Source organism: Periplaneta americana, chromosome 2 (genome assembly GCF_040183065.1).
Source record: "Periplaneta americana isolate PAMFEO1 chromosome 2, P.americana_PAMFEO1_priV1, whole genome shotgun sequence".
NCBI lineage: Eukaryota > Metazoa > Arthropoda > Insecta > Blattodea > Blattidae > Periplaneta > Periplaneta americana.
This window is the reverse complement of record NC_091118.1, coordinates 17,753,548-17,780,682: the sequence shown is the minus strand read 5'-3', so window position 1 is coordinate 17,780,682 and position 27,135 is coordinate 17,753,548. Positions and strand designations below refer to the sequence as shown.

General features: G+C 35.3%; 1 protein-coding gene across 1 annotated transcript in view; it reads right to left on the bottom strand.

The window, feature by feature from the left end:
* The window catches only part of LOC138714505 (uncharacterized), a 43,231-nt gene extending 20,059 nt beyond the window's left edge, over positions 1-23,172 (bottom strand). Inside the window, exon 1 of the mRNA XM_069846618.1 lies at positions 23,092-23,172. Within this exon, the coding sequence (XP_069702719.1) occupies positions 23,092-23,094 (3 nt within the window). The 5' untranslated portion in view covers positions 23,095-23,172. The remainder of the gene's footprint in view (positions 1-23,091) is intronic.
* Between the last annotated feature and the right edge of the window lie 3,963 nt (positions 23,173-27,135).

The window sequence follows — 27,135 nt, the reverse complement described above, 5'->3', positions numbered from 1 at the left end:
GTGAGTAAGCCAGTGGACAGAGCAAGCCAGCCAGTCTTGTATACCGGAGTTCGACTTGAGTGTGCGCCCGCAACTGTGTCAGCATCCGAAGGCCTGAGTTCGAGTGCAGTGGACCGCAGTTGGAGGGACCTGAGTTCGAGTACAGTGGACTGTCTCTGAAGGTCTGTGGTTCGAGATATTGTGAACTCGAGTGACTGAGCTAGAAGAACTGTGAACTGAGAACTGACCGTTCTGTGTTATAAATAGTGCTTTGTAAATATTAGTTAAGATTAACAGTTCATTGTTGTACGTAATAGTCCAAGTAAATTGTCATTGTCGTCAGTGGAGTGCACTGCGAATACTGTGTTACTGTGTGGAGAGCAAATCCTTTTGTTGAGATAATAAATTACATTGTTGTTGAGTTGAAATAAATTTACAATATTTTCAAAACTCAGTGTAAGAGTGAAATTAAGAGTTTAGGCCCTGAGACTCGTGGTTTAGTTATTTGTCAGACATCATCAGACAGACTCAGACTTATCGTAGGGAATTTAATTCTTGTTTATTCTAAGCAACAACAGTTGAAATGGTTTGGCCGCGTATAACGGATGAAGACAGATCGTCTACCGAGATTAATAAAGGAGGTTAGGGTTGAAGGAGTGAAGACTCCAGGAAGACAAGGAAGATGGAATTAAAGAGGCACTACAGAAGAAGGGACTGCCTGTGAGAGAGACAGTGCCCTTAACTGCGGATAGGAGCAAATGGAGATCTCTTATATGCTAGACACCGAGAGGTACCAGAGGAGCGGATTAACAAGAAGAAAAAGAAGTTCATTCTAAGCATAAGCGGTTGTATTATATATGGTTCTCGTGAAAAAAGGCGTTATTTAGCTTTCCATTCTTATTATTTGAAGATGATGAAACTTGGACAAAAGCTGATGTGAATTATTGAAAACATTTAGGTGAGAAAATTAATAACAAGATTCTGCAAAACGTGTGAATATTAATGGCTTAGCTATGTTAGGAAAAATAAACATATTTTCATATCAACTAAGAGACGCTTACAGATAGCAAAAAAAAAAAAAAAATAAATAAAAAAAAATACAGCGACAAGATGGGACAAAATCGAGAGATTAAATTATTGACTGCAATTCATGTTATAGCCCCTTATAGAAAATTCTACTCCAGTCCTATCGAACTAAAATCTCACGAGCCGCCACTGGAAGAATGAGAGTTTCGGCCACATTAAACCTCGACATGTCACCATAGTGTACGCCAGTTCACAACCTTTTTTTGACTGACCACACACTTTACTGAACGTCCATGATATCGCGACACACTTATTTGTTTTTTAATAATAATAATAATAATAATAATAATAATAATAATAATAATAATAATAATAATAATAATAATAATAATATAACAACCAGTGTTTTTCCTCTCGAGAAAAGTCCACACCTGTAGAGTAACGATCAGCGCGTCTGGCCGCGAAACCAGGTGGCCCGGGTTCGAATCCCGGTCGGGGCAACTTACCTGGTTGAGGTTTTTTCCGGGGTTTTTCCTCAACCCAATACGAGCAAATGCTGGGTAACTTTCGGTGCTGGATCCCGGACTCATTTCACCAGCATTATCACCTTCATTACATTCAGTCGCTAAATATCTAGATGTTGACACAGCGTTGTAAAACAACCCAATAAAATAAATAAACTCTCGAGAAAAAAGTGGTGGAAGTTAGTGTAGAATATTAAATAGCGGACGGGGAATTACTCTTCACTGTATGGGAATTTTGTCGTTTTTAATCTCCTGCTCGTCCAACTAAAGCGGAATTCAAAGAAAAAGTGTATTAAAAACATAATTATTTACACAGATTTCGGTTGCATAAAAAAATGCAACAAAAAGGTGCCGGAACGCCGTTCCAGCGCGTTTGCCAGTAAAAAAGCACTGATAATTTCTTTGCAGCATAGGAATCCAGTATTGTAGATAGGTCGATGTTAACACGCAATCGAAAATTCTAAGCAGCAACTTGAGTGGCATTGGAAAAAACAAAAGTTTGTGTCAAAAATCCCAACTTATCTATATTAGACGCCCGACAAAAGATGTTTATTGTCGCTTTTTAAAACTCACATAGTTAAATTAATGTGAAGTCTGAGCTTGGCGGGTTACACAAAGTTTCTCTATACGTGGCCTTATAGTTGACAGGCCAACACGTAAATAATCTCTAAGGTGCAGCAGTCTATTCCTTTGTTTAGACTTCGCTATTTTCATGGTAGAAAATGCCGATTCACACAAGTATGACGTTGAAAACGGCAGTGCTAAATGTCTTTTTAGTTTATTCGGCACCATTGACGGATTTGACAAAACATTATTTCCGCATGTAAGACTCTCGGGATTTTGTTTATATTCATCGCCACGCCACATAAAACCATATTCCAAGTATTCATCACTATATTTACGAAATGCAGTATGTTTTTGTGAACCCTGAAGGGAATTTTCGCTCACATTATTTGAATTAGCACTGCTGTCATCTAACCCAGAACTTGATTCAGATTGTCCATTTCGATTTAAAAATTTGTCCATAATAAAATCTAAATAAACCACTTTTGATAAAAAAAATAGTCGCTCATACGTGTATAGGCCCTATGAAACTGATCAATATATTGTGACGATTCTAAAGTCTGTTTATTACTAAGTGGAAAGAGTAAACGAAATACTAAGCATTTTTGTAGGTGTTCACTTTCATTGGAATTATCGCCACGAAGAAAAATTAAACTGAGCATTGTTGCAGGTGTTCACTTTCATTCGAATTATCGCCACGAAGAAAAATTAAACTGAGCATTGTTGCAGGTGTTCACTTTCATTCGAATTATCGCCACGAAGGAAAATTAAACTGAGCATTGTTGCAGGTGTTCACTTTCATTCGAATTATCGCCACGAAGAAAAATTAAACTGAGCATTGTTGCAGGTGTTCACTTTCATTCGAATTATCGCCACGAAGGAAAATTAAACTGAGCATTGTTGCAGGTGTTCACTTTCATTCGAATTATCGCCACGAAGGAAAATTAAACTGAGCATTGTTGCAGGTGTTCACTTTCATTCGAATTATCGCCACGAAGGAAAATTAAACTGAGCATTGTTGCAGATGTTCACTTTCATTCGAATTATCGCCACGAAGAAAAATTAAACTGAGCATTGTTGCAGGTGTTCACTTTCAATCGAATTATCGCCACGAAGGAAAATTAAACTGAGCATTGTTGCAGGTGTTCACTTTCATTCGAATTATCTCCACGAAGGAAAATTAAACTGAGCATTGTTGCAGGTGTTCACGTTTCATTGGTAAAGTCTGTTTCAAAATAAAATGTACCATAACAAAGACTTCGTTGTAAATAAAAAAAAAAAAATACATCGCAAAGAGACTTTCTGGATGGCATAAAATTTATTTTTGAATTCCAAAATTTTGCGACACATTCCATGGGGCTAAGCGACACACCGGTTGGGAACCGCTGCCGTACGCAACACAGTTCATATCGTAATAAGTGACCTATTTCTCCTATGTTCGAAGTAACATCTCAGTGGAATAACTCTTCTCGGGTTCTCAGCCAGGTGAGTTGGAGATTAGCTTCCAAGCTTTCGACGGCTAGCTCTGCCATCTTCGTCCCTGAAGAAGATGGCAGAGCTAGCCGTCGAAAGCTTGGAAGCTAATCTCCAACTCACCTGGCTGAGAACCCGAGAAGAGTTATTCTACATCAAACGCCGGGAAAGCCTCAAGTCATACATCTCAGTGGAAGTTTTTCCAAAAGCTGAGGCAATCTTTGCTTTGAGATCACTATCCTTAGGACGCCGTGCATAGATATCATTCTTCACAAAACCCCAAACAAAGAAATCGGGTGAGATCTGTTTTGGAGAATTTACACGTAGATGTCATGTAATTGACCACGACCTCAGCAGTTGATGTCGAATGTTACACACGGAAATCTTTCCCTTAATAATGTGATGAGTCACCCTAATTCAACACCGTGCTCTTGAGGTAAGCGTTCACTACATCGTATCGCACTCATCGGACGAATCGCACGGATCGGAAAAAGACAATCTTTGCTGTAATTGTTATGTAACCGCGTTCACTACATCGTATCGCACGCATCGCCTCACGGCAAATCCGACCACGTTTCTCGGGTGGGCAACTTTTTCGATGAGTGCGATCATGGCCTTCTTTAATAAATCAATTTTAATTGGTCAACTGTTACTATTATGTTGTGCCATGTTCAGTGTCGCGACAAAATGGCAGACGGAAAACTTATTTCGCTTGTAGAAAATTGCGAAGAATTATATAATTTGAGGCGTTCCCATTACAGTAATCAAGTCGTTTCTTGCAAATACATTATGTAACCAATATTTCTTTCGTTTCTTCCTCTTCAATTAAGACGCATGAAGCAATTACAAATTCTTATTCGCTAACAGACGTAATTAATAGACCTAACCTCAACTCCTTTGCTTTCAGTATTGTCAATATCGTACGACGTCATATTTCAAACAGCTGATAGGGGAATCCGATGAGGCGATGAGGTGGAGCCGTTACAGTGAACGCACTGCACTTAAAATATCCGTTGCGTGCGATTCGTACGAGGAGTGCGATACGATGTAGAGAACTCTTACCTTTGTGGTATGCTGTGGAATGAAAAACAAATTTGATCTGTTCTTGGAAATCCACATCGCGTAGTGCCTGAACATGTTGCATGCTGTAGAGATAAAATTTCAGATTACGTCAAGTGTATGTATCGCGTAGCTATCTCTGCAGACAGTCATCTAAATTACTCTTCTTAGGACTTGCTACATGCCAGCGCTAACAGTATTTTCGGTTTCGAGAACACGCCTGTGGCCACCAGTATATGTCACGTTAAGGGGTTACTGTAGGTACAGCTTACAGCAGTAAAATTTTGGAAATATATAACAATTTTTTTTCATCCATTACTGTATCTTGTACAATAACGAAAATTAATATGTGTAAAACACTGTCCTTCTGCTATATGAAAAAATATTTTTACGATTTAAGAAAAATTATTTACATTGTTTTTTTTTTTTTTTTTTTTTCAAAATTCAGTTCACTGTGCAGTGATGAAGCGTTTTCCACTTAGTTAAAAAACTATCCAACATTCTGTGGTGAAATTTTTGTGTGTATTTATGTTTGTGCGTGTCTTATCGTTATTCATCATCTTTTACAGTATCCACCTCGCGACAATGGAATTCCCTGTCACAAAGTATTAGGGGCTGCAAGACAGTAAACACCTTTAAAAACAGCTTAAAAGATAACCTTCTTAGCATTTCACTCCAATCATACTGACTTAAACTATCACTGTCTATATTGTTACTCCTTCCTTTAGACATGCATCCTGATAGTGCTGTATTTTCAAAATTGTCTCATAATAATGTCTATTATCTAACATTTTTTTTAGATATATTAACATTCTATGTATTTTAGCTTAATTCTGCTACATAGTTTGTATTTCAGTGTTTAATTAATAGTTCATAATATTTTGTTGTTTAATTCGTAAATAACTCTTGTATATATATAGCTCTTATCTAAATTAAATTGTTGAATTCTTTGTAAGTTCATACATATGTATATATACTTTTCGCTGGTTGAGTGGAAGAGAAGGCCTTACGGCCTTAACTCTGCCAGCTAAAATAAATTATTATTATTATTATTATTATTATTATTATTATTATTATTATATCTATAATATGATGCAAGATCACATCTTTACCTTTGATAAATTGTCTGATAAAAAATAATTAATTAAAAATGGTAAAATATCAGTATTTTCTTCTAACACAAAAATTAAAAAAATATATATATTATTTATTAAGGAATGTAGTTGAAAGAGCATGATATTGTAAACATGAGTTTCAGCAATGAAATAAAAGAGAGAGAACGTGAAAAGGTAACAAACATCCAGACAGACAGACAGACAGTCAGACATAGAAACAAAAATTTCAAAAACTCGATTTTTGGTGTCAGGATAGCAAAAAAGCGAAAATAACCACAAACATTTTGGTTACAGATTTATTAATATTATAGATAAACATTAACAAATGTATTCACAACGTGTTATATTAATTCCAATAGTTGACGTTGCTGCAGAAGACGGAATAGTCGAAGTATTGCTACTTTCTCTCATAATTTTAGTAGCTATTGATTTTTTAGTTCCGACAGATGTTTCCACATATCCTCCTGCTACGAAACTAGATTTCCATCCTCCATGTCTTCAAAATTTGGATATCTGCACCTGCTTGTTTATTTCTCCTAGTACTGCTGTTCTTCTGTTAAAAACAAAACACTGTCTCGTGTTCAAAAATAATGAAACAAATATAAAACGAATCGCCTCTCGCAGGAAGAAACTAATAATATTAATACAACCTCCTTTCCAGAAAAGGCATATTCAGAACTAATAAAACCAATACAATTACTTTCATTAAAATATTAATTTTTTATGATATACTTATCGTAACTTCGTATTACAATACTCCACTTGTTATCAAACTTGTATTGTATTATAATTCAATTTAAATCCTGTCCAAATTCAACCTCGCAAATTTCTAGCGCAATAATTAACAATAGATCCCTATTAGAAACAACAACAACCAAGTTTCTTGGCTTAAAAATCGATAATGTGTTATATTGGAAAAATCATATTAAAGAAATTACCCCCAAACTAAATTCAGCTTGTTTTGCTATTAGATCTATGCAAAAGATAGTAAATATCAATACCTTAAAAACAACATAATTTGCATACTTCCACTCGGTAATGAGTTTTGGAATAATATTCTGGGGAAATTCCACAGATAGTAACAGTATATTTCTATTACAAAAAAGAGTAATTGTAATAATAGTAGGTGCCAAATCTAGGGAATCGTGTAGAACTACGTATTTAAAAAAACTACAAATAATGCCCATGGCTTGTCAGTATATCTTTTCATTAATAATCTTCTTCGTATGTAATCGTGAAAACTTTGTAACTAATTCAACAGTTCATAGCATAAATACGCGTCAAAAGAATTACTTTCATACTCCATCGGCAAGTCTATCGTGCTACCAAAAAAGAGTGCGTTATATAGCAGTAAAAATTTTTAATAGCCTCCCTATCGATATAAAAAATGAAACTCAAAACATAAAATTATTTAGGGCCAAATTAAAGAAGTACCTAATTTCTCACGCCTTCTATTCTGTAGGTGAATTCATGACATTCAATGACGCTTCATGAAATTGATACTAAACTTAGTGTTGTACTAGTAGACTATATTGTAAATCTCATCTGTATATATGTCATCTAGACTGTGACTATAAATTAAGACTTTATAATAGTATTAAGTTTTTTGACTTGTTCCATATTCTAGCTGTAAGCAATGTATGAATACCATGGAATGTTAATAAATAAAATACAATACAATTGTAATATGACATGTTATGATACTCATATCGTAAATAACTATTGTACGACTCCTGCCTAAAATTTTATAGACTTTTGTCTTCCCAGACGGATCAGACACTATATATTTGCATTCATTTCAAGATTATAAAAATAAAAAAGAAATAAAAAATGGCGATTCTACAGTATTGACTATCGCGTAGACCTTGCTCAGATAAAAAATAGCCAGTCATCTTCGATGGTGCGCTTGCTATAATATCAGCCATAATTCCGAGGTTCTCACCAAGATTATCAGTACACATTTACCTTTATCACTACTGAGTGTCACTTGATTGGTTTCTAATCGCGAATTCTGCAATATTGATGTGATTATAGACATGTAAAATATACTGTTAGAGGATCATAGGGAAAAAGTTGTTGTGAGTTGTGACTAATTGAGCAATGTTACTTCTCAGAAGAGAAAATATATTGCATACTCTTCATTAACTACTTCTTTTATCACAGACCAATATTGTATATTTGTAAACTAGGAAAAAAAATAAAATATTCAAACCAACACAACTGTAATTTCACTACCGAAACTGGGTGACGTATTTTATGTGCCGGTGTATCAAAATGCATAGATGTTCGTGAAAATGTTAATAATACCCAATGTTGTCTAGTTTTTAATTTCAGATATAAACTGTGAAAGTTAATAAATTCGGATGACATTTTGTTGAACGTTGTGCTCTACTCGTCAGGAAAGATAGTGTTAATTTGTTTAAAAATTACGTAGGCAAAAAAGTATGTTTAACGATTGTTTTAAACATATCCTGGGCTTTGTTTTTATTTTGAAAACAATAACAAAACAATTCGTATCATTCTGTCATAAATTTGGAGTACCAACAACTATAATTAAGGAAATTTCTATGCTAGCTTTGAAGGGTTCTCTGCAGATTTTACCAAATACCTTAGTATAATAATACCGGACAGCTGTATACTAGCAGCATTGGCGTGAGTGCGAAAAATCGCGGACCTGACATCTAGCGCAGAGGGATGGAATTACGTCCACATATACAAATATTAACATAGCGAGATTCGGACTATTGTTTAAAACGTGAGTTACTAATGTGGAGTTATATATGAAACACTTAAGAAATGTTGAATAGTATTTAATGTGAAATTATTATCTTATATCAAAGCTGCATATTATGAGAAATATTGCATACTTCATATACTTTCCGTAATTAATTGTTACATATTTTTTCTTTGGTTTATCGAGATAAAATCAATCTAATATTAGGAATGAATTTACAGTAATGTTTTATATACGCATTGCTGACAACTGCAAAGATAAAATTGATAGTAATATGATGCTTGTAATAATTAGTAAAGGCATGTGGACAACAATAAAACTTAATTTGATAAAACCTTAAAATCCAATACATTTTAACTTATATTCATTTATTAGGTCTAAATAAAAAAAAAACTAATTTGTATTTTTCTATCAACAGAAAGACGAAGGAATTAGGCCTACTAAAGAATGTTGTTGACTTACGTTTTATGAACTGTCGGAAATCGAAAGTACGATTTGGAGCAATTTGTAATGCTGCAAATGTCACAATTATAAACAGCACATATACACCCTGACATTTTAACACTAGTACTAATTCATAAAACTATTAACAAATTAACTAGCCCAGCAACAATATACATTGCAGTTGATTACAGCTTGTTTCGCGAGTATCTCCATCCCGGCAGTAGGTAGCAGCACCATCGTCGTTCGCACGTAAAACTGCTAGCTGTCTGGTATTATTATAGTAAGGTATTTGATTTTACGGCAACACTTGTATTTCAATTCAAACTATTTAGGCTTACTGAATTTCTTTCATTTTATTTAGAAAATTATTATCTTTTTGCTTTACTGCAAATTTTCATGACCTTAAATTGTTAGTCATTTAATATACCTAGCCTACTGTAAGGCCCGTAACCAGAGCCATCTTCAGTTACAAGCCGGAATATAGGCTACGTACGTTTGGCGACGCTGAGCGGAGGCGAAATACAACACGAGGTTTTACATTATGGTGCTTTGGTTTCGTTGTCACGTGTACATTTTCGACATTAGTTTATACAAAAGTAAGTGGATATGGTCAAAATTCAGATTATTGATGTACGTAATACTTATTTCTTAACAATTTGAAAGACATGAGGCAACGGAATGGCAACATAACCATAATAATAATAATAATAATAATAATAATAATAATAATAATAATAATAATAATAATTACTTCCGTATGTAAACATTGTGAAAATATTTACTTATTGATAAGGCTAGGATTTGTATGTAATTATTACATGTCCTTTCCCTTTGCATATACATAACTAAAAATGATAAATGTTCACGAATTAGAACATTACCCACCATATATGAAAATTTATCATTACATATTTTTACATATTTGATAATAATTACATATTTTTACATATTTCTACATTCTTTTTATGTAAAACTACATATTCTGTCTCTTAATTTTAAAAAATCGTAAGTGAAATATAATTTAAAACAGTCTATATGGCAATATTTGTTCACATTAGAAACTCTGGTACCTGACACTGAAACGGATTTCCCAAGCTATTCAAAAGTTGCTGAGAAAGGGTCAGGGTCCAGTCACTCAATACTGTGAATAAAGATAGATACACTGCTGGTTTTCCAGCATTCCAAAAAATTGTAAAGGCATTGGTGGAGAAAAGAGTATGGGCATTCACCTCACACCCTGCTTTCTTTCTTCACAGTTTGCGTTACTGTAGTTAGATCATCCACCCTAGATTATTTCAGTTGTCCCAGTGAGTGCCTGAGAGACTCCCTTTCTACCTGTTGTTCGGGAAGAGCGTTGCTATATTTCCTCCTACCCAACAAAGAAAAAGTGCACCTCACAATATTTATTCTTGAATTCGTACATTAGAATTGTTTTGGCAACCACATTGCATTTCACATGTGATGGCGCCTCCTGTAGCGTCAAAATTATTGTCGAAGTAATTAAAATAGACTATTCGTTCTTTACTGATCGAGATGTGGTTCTGTGCCAGGCTTGTAATAAGAAGATAGGATGTTCAATGAAATCCCAACTTGAGCAATATGTCCGCAGTGTCCTGCATACTAAGTATAAAGCACTGAAAATTCTGAAAAGCAAGTGCTTCTGTCTCAAATGCAACATTCTTCAAATGGAAGGAATGAATTCTTCCATGACATGTGTAGTGCTATGGTTGCCGCATATACGAGGCCTGTCTAAAAAGTATCCGACCTTTAATTTTCCCGCGCAAAGTAGTGATTCTAAGGCGGCGCCACTGTGCATGGTGGAAGGAGGAACCGTAATGCGCATGCTTGAATTTTTTCACCGCATTCGCTTGTGCCAGTCACTGGCTGGTGGTCGCCAAGTAAGGTGCTGTTCTAAGTGTTTGTCGGATTTAGTTTTCTCGCAAGATGACTGAACGAATTGAGCAAAGATACTGCATCAAATTTTTTCAAAAACTTGGTGATTTTCAAAGTCAAACAATTCGTAAGATTCAGTAGGTATTTGGGGAAGATGCAATGGGTGTAACACAAATTAAGGAGTGGTTCAACCGATTCAAAGATGGCCGCACATCAGTGGAGCATGAGCAGCGTTGTGGCAGGCCCCAAACTGCTCGGAGTGCAGCTGTTGTTGAGAGGGTGCGAAATTTGGTGATGGCAGATCGTCGTTTGACCGTGTTGGAGATTGCCGAAGAGGTTGGAGTGAGTAAAGATTCTGCACATGCAATTTTGCGTGATGATTTGAACATGAACCGAGTGGCTGCGAAATTCGTGCCCAAGTTGTTGTCCCCGGAACAAAAAGACCTCCGTCGTGACGTTGCACAGGACCTTCTGGACACCGCCAACACTGATCCTGGGTTTCTGGAGATGAGACATGGGTGTACGGGTACGACCCAGAAACAAAAAGACAGTCGTCGCAATGGAAGCATCCTGAGTCTCCAAGGCCGAAGAAAGCGCGGCAGGTGCGAAGCAAAATCAAGGTGATGCTGACTGTTTTCTTTGATGTCCGTGGAATTGTGCATCACGAATACGCACCGGAAGGACAAACGTTGACAAAGGAGTACTATCACGATGTTCTCCGGCGACTCCGTGATGCAGTTCGGCGCAAAAGACCAGACAGGTGGACGGCGAACAACTGGCACTTGCATCACGACAACGCCCCCGCACATTCATCCCAATTGATCCACACTTTCTTGGCCAAACATGGAATTACAACCGTTCGCCAACCTCCCTACTCACCAGACCTGGCTCCTTGCGACTTCTGGTTGTTTCCAAAATTGAAGACACCACTGAAAGGATCCTGTTTTGAGAGTAGAGAAGAGATAATGCGGAACGCGACGACGGAGCTGAACACCATTCCAAAAGAAGACTTCCAGAGGTGTTTCCGGCAGTGGAAGGATCGGTGGGCTAAGTGTGTGCAAGCACAAGGGGCCTACTTTGAAGGGGATTAGGGTCCCAACCCCGTCAAGTATTTGAAATATTTTTTCTGGCTAAAGGTCGGATACTTTTTAGACAGGCCTTATTCCATGGTACAAACTCCAGGTACCTAAATATGGCGCATTTTTAGAGAAGTATTGCGGGAGGCAGATACGTAACGATTCTATGCTCTGAAAAAGCTACCTGCATTTGTATTACGAGGAAGCGCTGGCATATGTGCAACGTTATATAGGCAAACTATTATATGGATCGCCGTCGATGAAACTACTGATGTAAAAGGGCGCTATGTTGCCAACCTTGTGATTGGTAAGCTGAATGGAGAAATATTCCTCACACCATTTCTGATTTCTTCGAAAGTGTTGGAACACACAAATCATGCAACAGTGGCTCGTTTTGTGAATGATGGACTTAAAGTGTTATGGCCTGAAGGCATTCAGGAAGATAAAGTTCTTGTCCTTTATTCTGATGCTGCCGCGTACTCGCTAAAGGCGGGAATTCTTTACGTGTATTCTATCAAAATATGATCCATTTCACTTTCTCGCCCATGGACTGCAACGTGTCGCCAAGGAAGTGCGAAGTAATTATTCACAAGTGAACAGCATTATTTCAAACACCAAGAGTGTTGGTTAAAGCCATGTAAACTTGTGTTGTGCTATAGAGAACAATTTTCAAATATGAAATTGCCTCCTGAACCTGTTCTGACTAGGTGGGTTATGGATCGAGGCTGCCTGCTTTTATAGTGAACATTTTAAAGAAGTGAAGTCTGATAGATTCGTTCCAAGGAAATCGGCAGTTTCATTGAGGGTGACCCAAAGTGCCTTCAGTGAATCTAAAGTACAGTGCCAATTAGCATAAATTCAAAACAATTTTGGATTCATTGCTGAGAGCATTATAAAATTAGAAACTCTTGTGTTGCCTTTAAAGAAATCACTGGACATTGATGAAGATGTTAAAACAAAGTTAAGTGCTGTTGAAGCGGTTGTTGGAATAGGAGTAATGAAAAATTTGTGTCTGTTATGGGAAGAAACCCTGATTTCTCAACATTGACTGCAGTGTGCGAGATTCTCAGCGGGGAAGAATTGAATCCTCAAAGACGACATCTCTCCTGACAAATTTCATCTGCTTAAATTTGCACCAGCAACGTCCTGTGACGAGCAAGGATCATTTTCTGCGTACAAAAACATCCTCTGGAGATGTATCAGATAGTTTATTGCACTTCAAAGTAAAGTAAGTAGATTGAGTTCTGCAAAGTAGTGTTTACTGGACAGATAGCTTAAACAGTGACAATGAAAATAATTGTGTAACTTCTGTTAAATATTCGCATTTTTCATACAGAATAGTGGAATTTATTAAATTTTACATAGCCTATATCGACATGTTTAATTAATCACTTATTGTACATTTTATTTTGCAAAAATATAATTAATAAAATCAGGGATCTTCAAGGTATTTTAATCTTTAATATAAAGTTTATATAAAAATTAAATTTTAATATAGGCCTACTTTAATATTACATATTTTAAGAAATTATGTAATTTACATATTTAACTACATATTTTTACCTAATATTATTACATAAATATGTACGTATTTTGCATGTTGACATTAGGCCTACATAAAAATCCTAGCCTTACTTATTGACACTAACGTTCAAGTCGCTGGTTGATGCTTATGTCGGTAATATTGAACCATGAGCTACATAGATCTTGGTGTTCGTTTCGGTGAAGTGAGGACGTCAACAATGGATATAATTGTCTTGCTCATAACATATCACAATCTAGTATATACACTAACGAAGCTCAATACGTAGTAAATATGCATCCATAGATAGTTGCTAAGCACTAGAATCGCTAGTATCGCCTCATTACAGACAAAGCGAAATAGTACCGGCACAGTCTATTGTTCCTAGCAGCCTCACAACTCAAGCTTCGTGAATGTATATACTAGACTGTGATTATATTAGTGATGGATATTATTTCATGCCAGTAAAGTTATACTTAGGCCTACATGATTATTCGCATTATTGACTAATATTTTGTATCTTGATATTGATTTTGCTTTCCAACTTGGAACTAACATACTTAGTTGCTTAATGGCTTTTAAGGAACCCGGAGGTTCATTGCCGCCCTCACATAAGCCCGCCATTGGTCCCTATCCTGAGCAAGATTAATCAATTCTCTATCATCATATCCCACCTCTCTCAAATCCATTTTAATATTAACCACCCATCTACGTCTCGGCCTTCCCAAAGGTCTTTTTCCCTCCGGCCTCCCAACTAACACTCTATATGCATTTCTGGATTCACCCATACGTGCTACATGCCCTGCCCATCTCAAACGTCTGGATTTAATGTTCCTAATTATGTCAGGTGAAGAATACAAGGCGTGCAGTTCTGTGTTGTGTAACTTTCTCCATTCTCCTGGAACTTCATCCCTCTTAGCCCCAAATATTTTCCTAAGCACCTTATTCTCAAACACCCTTAACCTCTGTTCCTCTCTCAGAGTGAGAGTCCAAGTTTCACAACCATAAAGAACAACCGGTAATATAACTGTTTCATAAATTCTAACTTTCAGATTTTTTGACAGCAAACTGGATGATAGAAGCTTCTCAACCGAATAATAACAGGCATTTCCCATATTTATTCTGTGTTTAATTTCCTCCCGAGTATCATTTATATCTCTTACTGTTGCTCCAAGATATTTGAACTTCTCCACCTCTTCAAAAGATAAACTTGGAATTAACATACCAGGTTATAAAAAGTTTGTCACAACGAATAAATATAATAAATGCGATAGTTTAGTTGTCTACTGCAAAAATAATATTGATGTCACAATAGTACATGTAGATATCCCACAATGTAATTCTATTCATCTTAATTTTATATGTAATAATACTCCATTCTCCATTGTGGCGATATATAGATCCCCAAACAATTGTATAAATGAATTTTTAGACAATTTTGAACTATTTTTGTCTAATTCTAAAGACACAAGCAATCAAATCATTGTTGGAGACATTAACATACAAATTCTAGAAGACAAATTAGACAGTACTGGCAATAGGTACATGAATATCTTACACGAATATGGATTTGTCAAATTTTTACACTCTATTACTCGGCCTGATTCTAAGTCTTGCCTTGATCACATATTTTTTAAAACAAAGAGTAACTGGAAATTTGTACCTGCTGTTTTGTGTAGTGCTATTACCGACCACTATGCAGTTATTGCATTATTCGAAATTGGAATTAAAAACTCTAATACACCTCAATATCCTCTCCATATAAAAAGAAACATAAATTACAATAAGCTAATTTCGCTTATAGAAAAAGAAAATTGGGATTCCGTGCTTAACTGTGAAAATGCTGAATTATGCTTTCAAGTATTCCAAAATTTAATATCTAATTATATAGACATAAGCACAGATGTATCTTACTTTAAAGTATCTTGTAAATTAAGAAAAATAAAACCCTGGATCACCACAGGTATCATTAAGTCAATCCGTATAAGAGACAAATTAGCCAGAAATATTAGAAAATAACCTGATAATATAAATCTAATAAATTATTACAAAAAATACAGAAATACCTTAACTCTTATTATAAGAAACATGAAAACTCAGTATTATCAGTCTCAATTTCAGAAGTATCGAAATAATCCTAGGAAATTTTGGCAAACTATTAATGAAGCCACAGACGTATATGTGAACCAAAATAGTATCATATCAGAGATTCTAAATGAAGAGGGAGAAATATTTAAAAACAAAAAAGACATAGCTAATGAATTTAATAAATATTTCTCAAAAGTAGGACATAGCATTGCATCGAACATCAACAAATCGGCATTTAACACGGACAATTACTGCAGTGGCCATGATAAGCACGTATCCTCCTCCATGTTTTTATCACCAGTAACCGAAGAAGAAGTTTATAATATTGTTAAATCCTTAAAAAATAATGTCTCACTGGGAATCGACAAAATTACAAATAACACATTAAAGATTATCATTAAACATATATTAAAACCGCTTGTTTATGTATTCAATCTATGTCTCACCCAAGGAGTTTTCCCAGAATCTCTGAAAAATGCTGTAGTTGTACCGGTCCATAAGTCAGGGGAAAGAAAAAGTCTGAATAACTATAGACCTATATCCTTGCTCTCTAGCTTCTCAAAGATATTAGAAAAATGTTTAAAAAACAGATTAGTAAATTACTTAGAGAAAAATGAAATTCTCTCCAAACATCAGTATGGCTTCAGAAATAAATTATCTACGGATGACGCAATTATTGAAGTCACTGGTAAAATTATGCAGGAGTTGGATAACGGTTCTAAATGTTTAGGGATTTTCTTAGATTTAAGGAAAGCTTTTGACACGGTTAACCATCGTTTACTTCTGGACAAATTATTTGATATAGGAGTCAGGGGTATTGCGCATAAGTTATTTCAATCATACTTAAACAAAAGAACTCAGGTAACCAAAATTGATGATAATATCAGTGAAAATGTAAATATTGATATAGGTGTCCCTCAGGGAACAATTTTAGGTCCTATTCTATTTTTAATATATATTAATTATTTATTAAACATTGATTTGAAAGTACATAATGGCTCCTGTTATTCTTACGCTGATGATACGGTGGTGATTTCCAGTGGTTTAACTTTGGAGGACACTTATAAACATGCCAATGTAGGTATAAATTTGATCAAAAACTGGCTTGATGCAAGTTTGCTATCTCAAAATATAACTAAAACTACTTTGGTGCCATTTTCTTTAACAGTCTCTGGATTGAACAAATTGAAATCACTTTCTCATTTAAAATTAATAATCCACAACTCATTTTGTAAACTCTCTACAACCTGTAAATGCCCTTGCCTGAAAGAATCTGTAGATGTGAAATACCTGGGAATTATTGTTGATCAGCACTTGAAATGGGATAGACAAATCACCTTTTTATGTAACAGGATACGTAAAACAATTTACAAATTTGTAAACCTTCGCCATTACTTGCCTACTCATGTATTACGTTTGGTTTATTTGGCTATAGTTGAATCTGTTATCCAATATGGTATAACTGGATGGGGAAGCATTACAAAAACTGCTCGTTTTCCTCTAATTATGTTGCAAAAACGTATAATCAAAATTTGTTTGAAAAGGCGACTGGATTATCCAACAAATTTGATCCATTCCGAATTGAATGTTTTTAGAATTGACCAAATTTATAAATACTCTTTCATGAAATTCTATTATAAAAACAGAATGAAATTTGTAGCTCAGCCACATGCTCATAATACGAGACGAAATGAAATTCTTAATTTAGTTGAACCTAAATATTTCACATCTGCTGCTTTACTACACAGTACAAATTATGGTCCACGTCTATATAATTCGATAATAAAATTTCATCCAGAATTGACTACTTTAAGCAATGAAATTTTCAGATCCAGAATTAAAAAATTTATATGACAGACTTCCCTGTATATATATATTATGTACCATGTATTGTAAAACAAGTTTATTTCTATCCTAAGTGTATTTTTCTATTTTATCTTGGTTACTATATCAACATGACCTGCGCTAATTATACTACTAATAATAATTTAATATTAATCCATCAATCTAAGCATCATCTCTTTTTTCACTCAGTTATTATTAGTATTATTATTTACTAATTTTATTACAATCTTTATGGGAGCTTTTTTCTTAAGTATTTTGTCTACAAAGTATGTGTATCTATGTAACGGAACTGTCCCCGAACACGAGCTTTGCTCTTTCGGGGTATTTTAATGTAACGTTTTTATGTATATGTTATTATTAAATAAATAAATAAATAAAAATAAAATAAAAATGTTAAAATTTCGGACTATATAGACTGAATAGGATGTCTCTAAATAAGTGAAACAAAACCAAACATCGGCTAGATAATTACCCGATTTCGTTGGTGTAGAGCTAGCTCTCGGGGTCTATAAACCTGGTAAGGTTTATCTTGTCTCAGTAGCAATAAAACCAAGTCTCTTCAAATGAGGGTGGAGATTATAGGAGGGTTGTAAATTTTCAGGATTCCTTTCAAAGTCTTGTTACTGTACAGACTGCCGGAACTCAGTTTCTTGAAAGACAAGCTCAGTGACGGAACTACACAGTACGAAGAGAGATATTTTGTTATTCTATTTTGTGCTACAGAATGTATCATCTAGTCCCTTCCGCCACTGGATGGATGGACGGCATCGCTCCTCTCTCCCATCGCCATAACAATACAGATGAAGTAAGACAAATCTCCTTTCTCTCTCTTTTCACAGTGAGACAAGATACATCACACAGACTTTAGCTATGAAGAAGTGATTCAAAAGATACAAAAAAATTTAAATGAGAAATGACCCTTGCCAGTGTAGTAACATGCCATAGTTTGAACTCAGTGAGTGCATTATTTCCCGTGTTCGAGCCTTGTATAGATATGAGTAATTAGTATGCTTATGAAGGCGTTCAAAAATGTCAAAATTTGCATAGCCTACATAATTATTTTTGCCCATAGTAATAAGCCATTATTTCAACTTTGTGAGGGAGTTATTTCCTGAATTCGACTCTTATAAAATGGCTGCAAAAGGGTATTTGTCGGATACAGGGGGGAGAGCCATTAATCCTTCCCATTGAAGGCTTTAAGGAACCAACCTGGACAAATACCCAATGTCCCATCCCTACCTTCAAGTGGTGCAGCTGTTACTAAGCATAATTTTACGAGCTGAACTAAAGGGAGGGGCTACTCATCAATTAGCACTGGTCAGCTTGTTTTTTTTTTATTGGGTTATTTTACGACGCTGTATCAACATCTTGGTTATTTAGCGTCTGAATGAAATGAAGGTGATAATGCCGGTGAAATGAGTCCGGGGTCCAGCACCGAAAGTTACCCAGCATTTGCTCGCATTGGGTTGAGGGAAAACCCCGGAAAAAACCTCAACCAGGTAACTTGCCCCGACCGGGATTCGAACCCGGGCCACCTGGTTTCGCAGCCAGACGCGCTGACCGTTACTCCACAGGTGTGGACTGGTCAGCTTGATGAGTTAATGACTGAATTTGGTATAATTTTCCTCTATTCAATACCTAACTCCCTCTTCACCCTTTCCTATCCAGTCCTCTGACTGAACTCCTACTTTCTTCGACCCCGACGGCATTAGAGCATTCGAGGCCTAGGGGTTCATTTCACTTTCCTTCCTCCTCTTTCTACTTTTCTGTTCCTCGTGCTGACCTGCTATGGCACTAAAATCGTCCTCCAGTGGCTTAAGGAGGGAAAGCTGGTGATCAACAAGATCTCCCAGCTAGGTCCAATGGACCCGTCGACCAACAGCAGGTGTGGTCCTCCAGACATTCTGGGGGTTGTGTGTGGATGAAGTAGCCACCAAAACGTTAAAATATGGTGTTCACTTAAATCGGCTACAACTTGCCATTTTCACTCCAATATGAAATGAGTACCATTAAGGTAAAATTATCCGGAGGTAAAATAGTCCCCCAATCGGATCTCCGGGCGGGGACTACTTTAATGGTACAGAATCAACTAAACATCTTACAATGGAATGCTGGCAGTATAACATCAGCTAAGAAGACTTAAAATTCAAAATCCACAGTTAATTCCCGATGTACCACGAAAATCGTCTGCAGCTGCATTTAGATTGGCAACAGGCCATGATTGTTTGGCCAAACACCTGCATAGAATTGGAATACATCAGTCCCCTAACTGCCCGTTGTGCAACTCAAACCAAGAAGTGGTTTCGGAACACCTCAAAATCGGCGCGTCAGTGGCTGACCATGATAATATCTTTGAAAAATATTGGAGTGCAAGAGGTCAAATGACTTTATTGTCAAGCGCCTGGCATTAGAAAACAACAACAACTCTTATAAAATTATAAGATGCAATTAGGATTTGAAGTAGGACTCTTGTGTCTAACTATGAAGAAGCTGTTGACACTTGTGTTTATTGCAGTTCAATAACTGACCATTTCACTGAAATTGGTGTATTTTCTGCCCCGTATATCGAACCTAATCAACAGTCACATGATTTTTCTACTGCAGCAAAAACACACATTGATTCAGAGATGTTAACAAATAGTCTCAAACTAGAATCTTGGTATCCTTTATATTATATTGAGAAAGCGGAAAATGCTTTTATTTACTTGTGTGATAATTTGATTAATCATATTAAACAGTGTTCAACGATAAAAAATTCTATTCCCTCAATTCCAGGTATTACGTTGTTTTATAGTTCATTAATGATAGAAATTATTGTATTTTCAGTTACCGGTAATAAAAATATTGAGGATTAGCTTTATTCGCTTGTTTCTATTAGCTTTTGTCTGCAATTGTTTAATCCAAAACCTCCTCAAATTGATATACAGAAGCATTAAAATTTCCCTTGTTCAGTGCACATACATTGCCATCAAAAGAGATCATTGTTACCAAACAATCTATATATATATAATTTGAACTGGTAATGAAAATTACGGGAAAACAGCTGAACGGATTTTAATAAATGACTCCTCATTTTGAAGCTTGGAACATAAAGTTTTTCAGAAAAATAGTAGTTTTCAGTGAAATGTCAATTTTCCTACATCATTTCCATATTTTCCAAAATCCATCTGTCGTCAGTTTTGAGAAATAATGGTTTTTATAATAAAACAAAACACACACTACAATAAACAATATTACACGAAGGCCATGACCTGCAGAATTGCTGATATATTTAGAGTTCAGATGGCGTATAAAAAATAATTTACAGGTCTGATTCTCTGGTCTGTAGTTTTCCGAGTACAGCTGTGTATTGGATATTAAGAACTACAAAACTTAAGAATGTTTAATGAGATTATTACCATTAAAAATGAAATATTATTATAGTTAATACAATTATGTGAGTATACCTATTTGCCACTAATTACACACATCAATGCTATATTGATGATATGAAAGTGAAACCTTTTGAGGTTTTATGTAGGCCTAAGTATAGGCTACGCAGAGAAAGAATATTTTAAATATCTTCATTTCTATAATTTACTGAATAACAGCTATATATGTTACTGAAAACTATAAAACTTACGTAAGGTAACAATATTGTTATTAAAAATGAAATATTTTTATACCTAATAGTCAAGTGATGTGGGTCTTTCTCATATATTTAATGGCAGTGTGATGTAGATATTTATATGCGTGATTCTCTCATTTTCCTAGGTAGTAATGAGTCATGTTTCCTATTTCAGCTGCGTCTTGAAACTAAATAAAAATTAATTTCATATTTCTTTGGTTTAATCGAACCTGAAATTTTCTTAACTCTCACCTATAATCCGCAATGACCTGAAATAGCTACTGCATTACTCCCACATGAAAAATTCTCTGATCGTCCTAACATTGTTACTTGCGTTTTCGCATTGAAACTCAAGAACTAAAGATGGATAGGTTCAAGGAAAAGTATTTGGCATAAAAAGCATTCAGAGGGAGTATGTTTCACTATTATGGGAGCAAATAACTTCCAAAATGTCTGGTATTCTTCATTGGAAATAAATTTGAAAAATTTTAATTTGAACTTCTAATGAACTTAGTTTGCAGCATTTGCTGCACAAGCCACTAGTAGTTTATAAATGGCAAAACAAAATATGATTTTGTACGTACTGAGACCTGAAGAATCCAAAAATGGGGAAAGTAGTACATGGTGCCATTAAAAAAAAACAGTCTCATTGGTACATTCTTTATTAAATGAAAAGCATAGTATTTGAAACATGTTTAAAATGTTGATACCCTACAATTTTATATAAATAGTTTCTTCATAAAATTATAAATAAGAAAGTTACAAACATTGTTCCATACTTTTAGTCACCCTGTATAAAGAATTTAATATTTTGAATATCAAGCAAATTTATATGTATACTATTTTGAATCACTACCATAAATATCAAGCTAAATTCATATCATCCGATCATGGCCACAACACAAGAAGATACAATATTTCGCTCCCCTCATTGAACCAAAATGTAAGACGGAAGCAGGTCTAAGGCACTATTTTAAATAATTGATTAAATGGCGATCTTACTCGTGTTAATTATGTAAGCATGTGTGGCTTACAGCTGTTTCGGTGTTGCTTGACACCATCCTCAGAGCCTACTAGATCTCGGTGCTATCTCAACTTCGCTGCCTGTTGTGTGGGTGCGTTCGTGTGATGAAAAGTTGGACAGACAGGCAGATCATTCCAAACTCGATACAAAGAACACATTAAAGCAATAACCAGAGTGTACAATACATCTACATATGCCGAACACATAACTAATGCTAACCACACATACAATAACATAAATACAGACATGGAAATTCTACACATACAACCCAAAAACCAAAAACTCAACACACTAGAACAATATGAGATATACAGACACACTAAAACATACCCTAATCAAATTCTCAACACACAGATCAATTTCAGAACACACACTATTTGACACAACTCTTCATCACACGAACGCACCCACACAACAGGCAGCGAAGTTGAGATAGCGGTGAGATCTAGTAGGCTCTGAGGATGGTGTCAAGCAACACCGAAACAGCTGTAAGCCACACATGCTTACACAATTAACACGAGTAAGATCGCCATTTAATCAATTATTTATATTCAAGTGTTAAAAGTAGTGTACGAAAGATTCAACATGGATTATCAAGCACTATTTTAATTACGGTCCAAGATTGTATAATGATTTTATAAAGAAGAATCCTAAACTAAAATATTATTAAACAATACATTATTAAAAAAACAAGTGCTTGAACAGTTTTTAAAATTATAATCATCATATAAATTCTTATACTTCATTTTTGTCACTTTTACAATGTCGTATTCTTAACTTAGTATGTTTATGTATATGTAATGTTTGTTTATTTGTTTTTCTTCTTTTTAAATTCTATGTGTAATTACAGCTAACAGTTTAATCATAGTTGTGATTATTATTATTATTATTATTATTATTATTATTATTATTATTATTATTTTCTTCTATCCAGTTTTCATTATTGGCCACATCTGACCTCAACCAACCATCTTGCTTTTTCGGGTACCAGTTGAAAATAGATAACATAGTCGTAGTGTGATCTTGCTTCATTCTCGCAGTCTAGTTTTATTATATTTCTAGATATAATTAATAATTTTAAAGTAAATTTAAGGTAATGATAAACGAAAAGTAGTTACCATATTTCTTTTTCGCTGTGTTCTCTCGTTTCAAACCTCGTTCACCAACTTTGCAGTCGTGTTCACTGTGTCTCTGAGTTTGATATCACAAGACTACTGCAAAACCTGCAGTACGTGGCTTATTCCCTGAGAATATCTTATCTGCACAGAATTTGTTTTCACTATCTTCTGTAGCCGCAAGTACGTTTTTCTAACCCATTATTAAATATAAGAAAACAAGAAATAGAAGCTAGTCATCGTGAATGTTAGTTACCATTTACTTATTATTATTATTATTATTATTATTATTATTATTATTATTATTATTATTATTATTATTATTAGTTAGTTGCAAGACCGGAGGGAAAAAGACCTTTAGGGAGGCCGAGACGTAGATGGGAGGATAATATTAAAATAGATTTGAGGGAGGTGGGGTATGATGATAGAGACTGGATTAATCTTGCACAGGATAGGGACCGCTGGCGGGCTTATGTGAGGGCGGCAATGAACCTTCGGGTTCCTTAAAAGCCATTTGTAAGTAAGTATTATTATTATTATTACCATTATTATTATTATTATTATTATTATTATTATTATTATTATTATTATTATTATTATTATTATTATATAATTTATTTTCAAGAAATAGTCTGCCCGGCATCCTGGTTTGTCAAAAACATAGAATACCGTATTTGCTCGCATACTTTGCGCCACCGCGTATTTTACGCACCCTAATTTTTAAAGGATTATTTTGAACTTTAATTTTGCTCCGTGTATTTTCCGCACACATTTTACGTACAATTTTTTTCAGTGTAGTATGAATTTTCCTTCCCTAAATTCCATTGCCGATATTTGCATTCTACGGCATTGTTGATTGACCAACTGAACTAACTGCATCACAAAGAAACCCTAAATAATGTCACTTCAACTCTAATGCTTGTTCTTGTAAATTACCCCTAAGGGCAGTGATTGTGACAAGTTTTACTGTTTAATAGGTATCGTGCAGTTGTCACCGCAACATGAAGAATGCAGAGGAATAAAACTTATCGGAAATCATTTTTAAAGAAACTTTTGTTATGTAACATATTTCACAAAAATCAATAATAAGCGAGATATTTCGATTTATTTAATTCAGGCCCTCTTATAACCCCCATTTTAAATAACGTATTTTCAATGTCATATAGCCTAAAATCTAAGTTACAGCGAACTTAATTTATATTCCAATTTCCATATAAATCGGTTCAGCCATTATCGCGTGAAAAGGTAACAAACATCCAGACAGACAGACAGACATACAAACAAAAATTTCAAAAAAGCGATTTTCGGTTTCAGGGTGGTTAATTATATATGTTAGGGCCAATTATTTTTGGAAAATCACCAGAAATTACCAGAAAATTTTTGGCTACAGATTTATTATTAGTATAGATTCAAGATTCTATGCGGATGACGTGAATATGTTAGGAGAAAATCCACAAACGATTAGGGAAAACACGGGAATTTTACTGGAAGCAAGTAAAGAGATAGGTTTGGAAGTAAATCCCGAAAAGACAAAGTATATGATTATGTCTCGTGACCAGAATATTGTACGAAATGGAAATATAAAACTTGAAAATTTATCTTTGGAGAGGTGGAGAAGTTCAAATATCTTGGAGCAACAGTAACAAATATAAATGACACTCGGGAGGAAATAAATACAGAATAAATATGGGAAATGCCTGTTATTATTCGGTTGAGAAGCTTTTATCATCCAGTCTGCTGTCGAAAAATCTGAAAGTTAGAATTTATAAAACAGTTATATTACCGGTTGTTCTGTATGGTTGTGAAACTTGGACTCTCACTTTGAGATAGGAACATAGGTTAAGGGTGTTTGAGAATAAGGTTCTTAGGAAAATATTTGGGGCTAAGAGGGATGAAGTTACAGGAGAATGGAGAAAGTTACACAACACAGAACTGCACGCATTGTATTCTTCACCTGACATAATTAGGAACATTAAATCAAGAGGTTTGAGTTGGACAGGGCATGTAGCACGTATGGGCGAATCCAGAAATGCATAGAGTGTTAGTTGGGAGGCCGGAGGGAAAAAGACCTTTAGGGAGGCCGAGACGTAGATGGGAAGATAATATTAAAATGGATTTGAGGGAGGTGGGATATGATGATAGAGACTGGATTAATCTTGCTCAGGATAGGGACCGCTGGCGGGCTTATGTGAGGGCGGCAATGAACTCCGGGTTCCTTAAAAGCCAGTAAGTAAGTAAGTAAAGATTCAAGATTACCAGCAGTCTTAGGTGAGAAAAGTACTGTATTCTTACTTACTATATACTTGAATAAAACCCAGATCAAGAAGTCTAATTTAAAAAATTCGCATATTTTACGCACCCCAATTTTCAAACAGCCAAAATAGATTAAAACGTGCGCAAATTACGCGAGCAAATACGGTAATACACATATAAGAATAATAATGATTGGAGTAAATAGATGAGTCAAATTAAATGTGTTCTTCTTCTTCTTCTTCTTCTTCTTCTTTCACGCGTTAGACATTATTGTCTGTAGCAATCTACATATCTTGTTCATGCCACCGTTTTTTGGGTATTGCTATATTTATTTTCACTACCGGTTTATAATTTTTAAAATGAAATGGCAGTCTGTCTATGTTCATTCTGTCCACACCTGTGTAACAACGGTCAGCGCGTCTGGCTGCGAAACCAGGTGGCCCGGATTCGAATCCCGGTCGGGACAAGTTACCTGGTTGAGGTTTTTTCCGGGGTTTTCCCTCAACCCAATACGAGCAAATGCTGGGTAACTTTCGGTGCTGGACCCCGGACTCATTTCACCGGCATTATCACCTTCATTTCATTCAGACGCTAAATAACCTCAGATGGTGATACAGCGTCGTAAAATAACCCAATAAAAATGTTCATTCTTTGTACATGGTTTATCCACTTGGTTTTATACCCTTTAGTTTTATCGTTCAGATTACATATATATCTAATTCCTTTCTTATATCTTCACTTCTTTTATGGCCAGCAACTACTCTTAGAAATCTCATTTCATTTGTTTAAATGTGAACTTAGAGCTTAAATTTAAGAAATAATAAAATTATACATATATTTGTAACAATCACACACTAACGAATAGAAAGGGGGGGGGGGAATTATGATATTCCCTATAAATGATTTTTCAGAATTGCCACAGACCCTTTAATGCTTGAAGTAATTATTTTTGGAATGATATCATGGATTCCAAATGTTTTGATAGTGTTTACAGTTGATCGTGGGATGGTGCTTCTCGCTCCGCTCATTAAACGATGTACTTCCCAGGTGACTTCCATCTTATATTTTTCACAAAAATATGGAATAGTAGGCTCATAAATATGTTGTTCTTCTTTGTTGGCCTCAGATGGTTGGGTCTGACTCATCTCAAATCTAAGAGTTGAGTCCAATATAAAACCTTTAAAACCACCGGCGTAGCTCTGTCGGCTAAGGCGCTTGCCTGCCGATCCGGAGTTACGTGCGGGCGCGGGTTCGATTTCCGCTTGGGCTGATTATCTGGTTGGGTTTTTTCCGAGATTTTCCCCAACCGTAAGGTAAATGTCAGGTAATCTATGGCGAATCCTCTGCCTCATCTCACCAAATACCATCTCGCTATCACCAATTCCATCGACGCTAAATAACCGAGTAGTTAATACAGCGTCGTTAAATAAATAACCAAGTAAAAAAAAAACCTTTACTATTAGTCTTGTCTAGAGCCATGATGTCCGCTCTTCTAATTCCGCCGCCTTCAGACGCAACGCAGTGCACCTCTTCATGGACCTCGAAGGATCTTTTTCTAAGGGCCTGTGTTATTGATTTTCGGATGTTATGATGGCAAGAATTTCTCAGGAGTTCTCCATGTTGGCAGGATCCTAGGACGTGTGCTAAGGTTTCAATCACGTTGCATTATCTGCAACGGAAACCGTCCTAATCTTGTCAGTTCTAATAGAACTAGTATTAAGTTAAAAAAAGAATTATGTATGAATTTTATAAATAATGGAAAATTGTAAATTTAAATTTATATATTCTTATTGC